A 2,272-nucleotide genomic window follows, 5' to 3' on the forward strand; every position below is an offset into this window, starting at 1 on the left:
GGTACCTCTTCCTCTCCACCGACGCCCAGGAGGTGGCCACATTCACGGTGCAGTACCGGGTGTTTGAAGAAGTGCCGCCGGGAACGGTGATAGGGACGCTGGCCGAGCACTTCGAGGGGGGTGAGAGCGGCGAAACAGCGGATACCTTCCAGCTGATGGAGACCCCCAGGAGGTTCCCGCTGCATGTGGGGAGCGGGGATGGGGCGCTCAGCACGGCCGGGCGGGTGGACAGGGAGCAGCTGTGCCGGCACAGCGATCCCTGCTGGGTCTCGTTCGATGTGCTGGCTGTCCGAAACCTGGCTCTGATTCACGTGGAGGTTCAAGTGCTGGACATCAATGACAACGTGCCGCGGTTCCCCACGCCCGAGCTGGAGCTGGAGATGTCGGAGAGCGCATCCCTGCAGACACGGATCCCGCTGGACCGAGCCCTGGATGCTGACGCCGGCCCCAATGCCCGCTGCTCCTACGCCCTCTCCCCCAGCGAGCACTTTGCTCTGGAGGTCATCTCCAGCTCTGATGGGACAAGGCATGCAGAGCTTGTTGTGGTTAAAGAAGTGGACCGGGAGCTGCATTCCTCCTTTGACCTCGTGCTGACGGCCACTGATCACGGGGAGCCGCCAAAATCAGGTACTGCGTTAATTAAAGTCATCGTCCTTGACTCCAATGACAACAGCCCCATCTTTGCAGAGAGCTCTTTGTCGGTAGAGGTTCGGGAGGATGCTCTGCCTGGGACCCTCCTTGTGACGGTCACGGCCACTGACCCCGACCAGGGCCCCAATGGGGAGATCGAGTACAGCCTGAGCAAGCACGCGCCCCCGGAGGTGCTGAGCGCTTTTGGCATCGATGCCCGCACAGGCAGCGTCATCCTGAAGCACCCACTGGACTACGAGGAAACCCATGCCTATGAGCTGGACGTGCAAGCCCGGGACCTGGGCGCCAACCCCATCCCAGCGCACTGCAAGATCCTGGTCAAAGTCCTGGATGTCAACGACAACGCTCCCGATGTCCATGTCACCTGGGCTGCGCGGGTGCCCGTGCTCTCCGAAGCCCTCCCCAAAGACAGCTTTGTGGCTCTGGTGACGGCCAGTGACCCTGATTCAGGAAGCAACGGGCAAGTGCACTGCTCCCTCAGTCAAGGGTACGAGCACTTCAGGCTAAAGAGGACCAACAGCCACAGCTACGTGCTGATGACCAACGCCACGCTGGACAGGGAGCTGCGTGCCGAGTACAACCTGACGTTGGTGGTGCGGGACCAGGGTGACCTGTCCTTGGCTGTGATGAAGCATCTCACTATCTGCATCAGTGACATCAACGACAACGCCCCCTCCTTTGAGAAGGTCACCTATGAGGTTGCTGTTGCTGAGAACAGTGAAGCACCTGCCTTCTTGCTCACTGTCCGTGCCACCGACCCTGACCTGGGTTTCAATGGGGAAATCACCTACAGCATCCCGGACTCCTCTGCTTCGGGTCTGGTCACAATTGACCCCACCACTGGGGATATTTTTGCCCTCCAAGCTTTTGATTACGAGCAGGTGAGGAGTCTGGAGTTCCTGGTGACCGCAGAGGATGGTGGTCACCCCAAGTTGGCATCCAACGTCTCCATCAGGCTGGTTGTGCTCGACCAGAATGACAACACACCTGTCATCACCATGCCGGCGCTGGTGGGAGGTACAGCCATGCTTTCCGTCCTGCTTAATACAGAGACGGGGTGCTTCTGGGTGGTCCCCGGGAACAGGAGCTCCCAAGGGACTGCAGCGGAGACCAATGCAACACTCATGTCCTGTGCCGGCACTCCCTTCCTCTTCACCGTTGTGGCCAGGGATGTGGACTCTGGCATCAACGGAGCTCTCCGGTATGACCTGGTGGGTGGGGATGACGCCGGGCTCTTCATCCTGGACCCTCTCTTGGGGCAGGTTTTCCTCAATGCCAGCAACGCCAGCAGCCTTGCCGGCAGAGAGCTGGAGCTGGTGGTCCGGGTGAGCGATGGGGGTGACATCCCTCTGCACACCCTGGCCCGGGTCCGCTTAGTTTTCCGGCGTCATGGGGCGTTCTCCAAAATATTGGCCCAGGATCCGCCTGTTTGCGCCTTAGCCGCTCTGCTGGGTGGGTGCCTTCTCCTTTTGGCTTTAACCCTGTCTTTGCGTAAGAAGGAGAAGAAGGATGGCATGGCCTACAACTGCAGGGAGGCAGAGGATGCCCGCAGGCAGCAGCAGCTCAAGAAGCCCCACAGGCAGATCCAGAAGACGGATATCCACCTCGTCCCGCTGCTCCG

The 2,272-nt window shown here is 60.3% G+C and overlaps 1 protein-coding gene across 1 annotated transcript; it reads left to right on the top strand.

The window, feature by feature from the left end:
• Positions 1 to 5: 5 nt before the first annotated feature.
• On the top strand, positions 6 to 2,266 carry PCDH12 (protocadherin 12; the record flags this gene model as incomplete). Its single annotated transcript, XM_010287412.1, has 1 exon — positions 6 to 2,266. A coding segment is annotated over one exon (2,261 nt), but the record flags the coding sequence as incomplete, so codon positions are not given.
• Positions 2,267 to 2,272: the final 6 nt, after the last annotated feature.

Source organism: Phaethon lepturus, unplaced genomic scaffold, assembly GCF_000687285.1.
Source record: "Phaethon lepturus isolate BGI_N335 unplaced genomic scaffold, ASM68728v1 scaffold31035, whole genome shotgun sequence".
NCBI lineage: Eukaryota > Metazoa > Chordata > Aves > Phaethontiformes > Phaethontidae > Phaethon > Phaethon lepturus.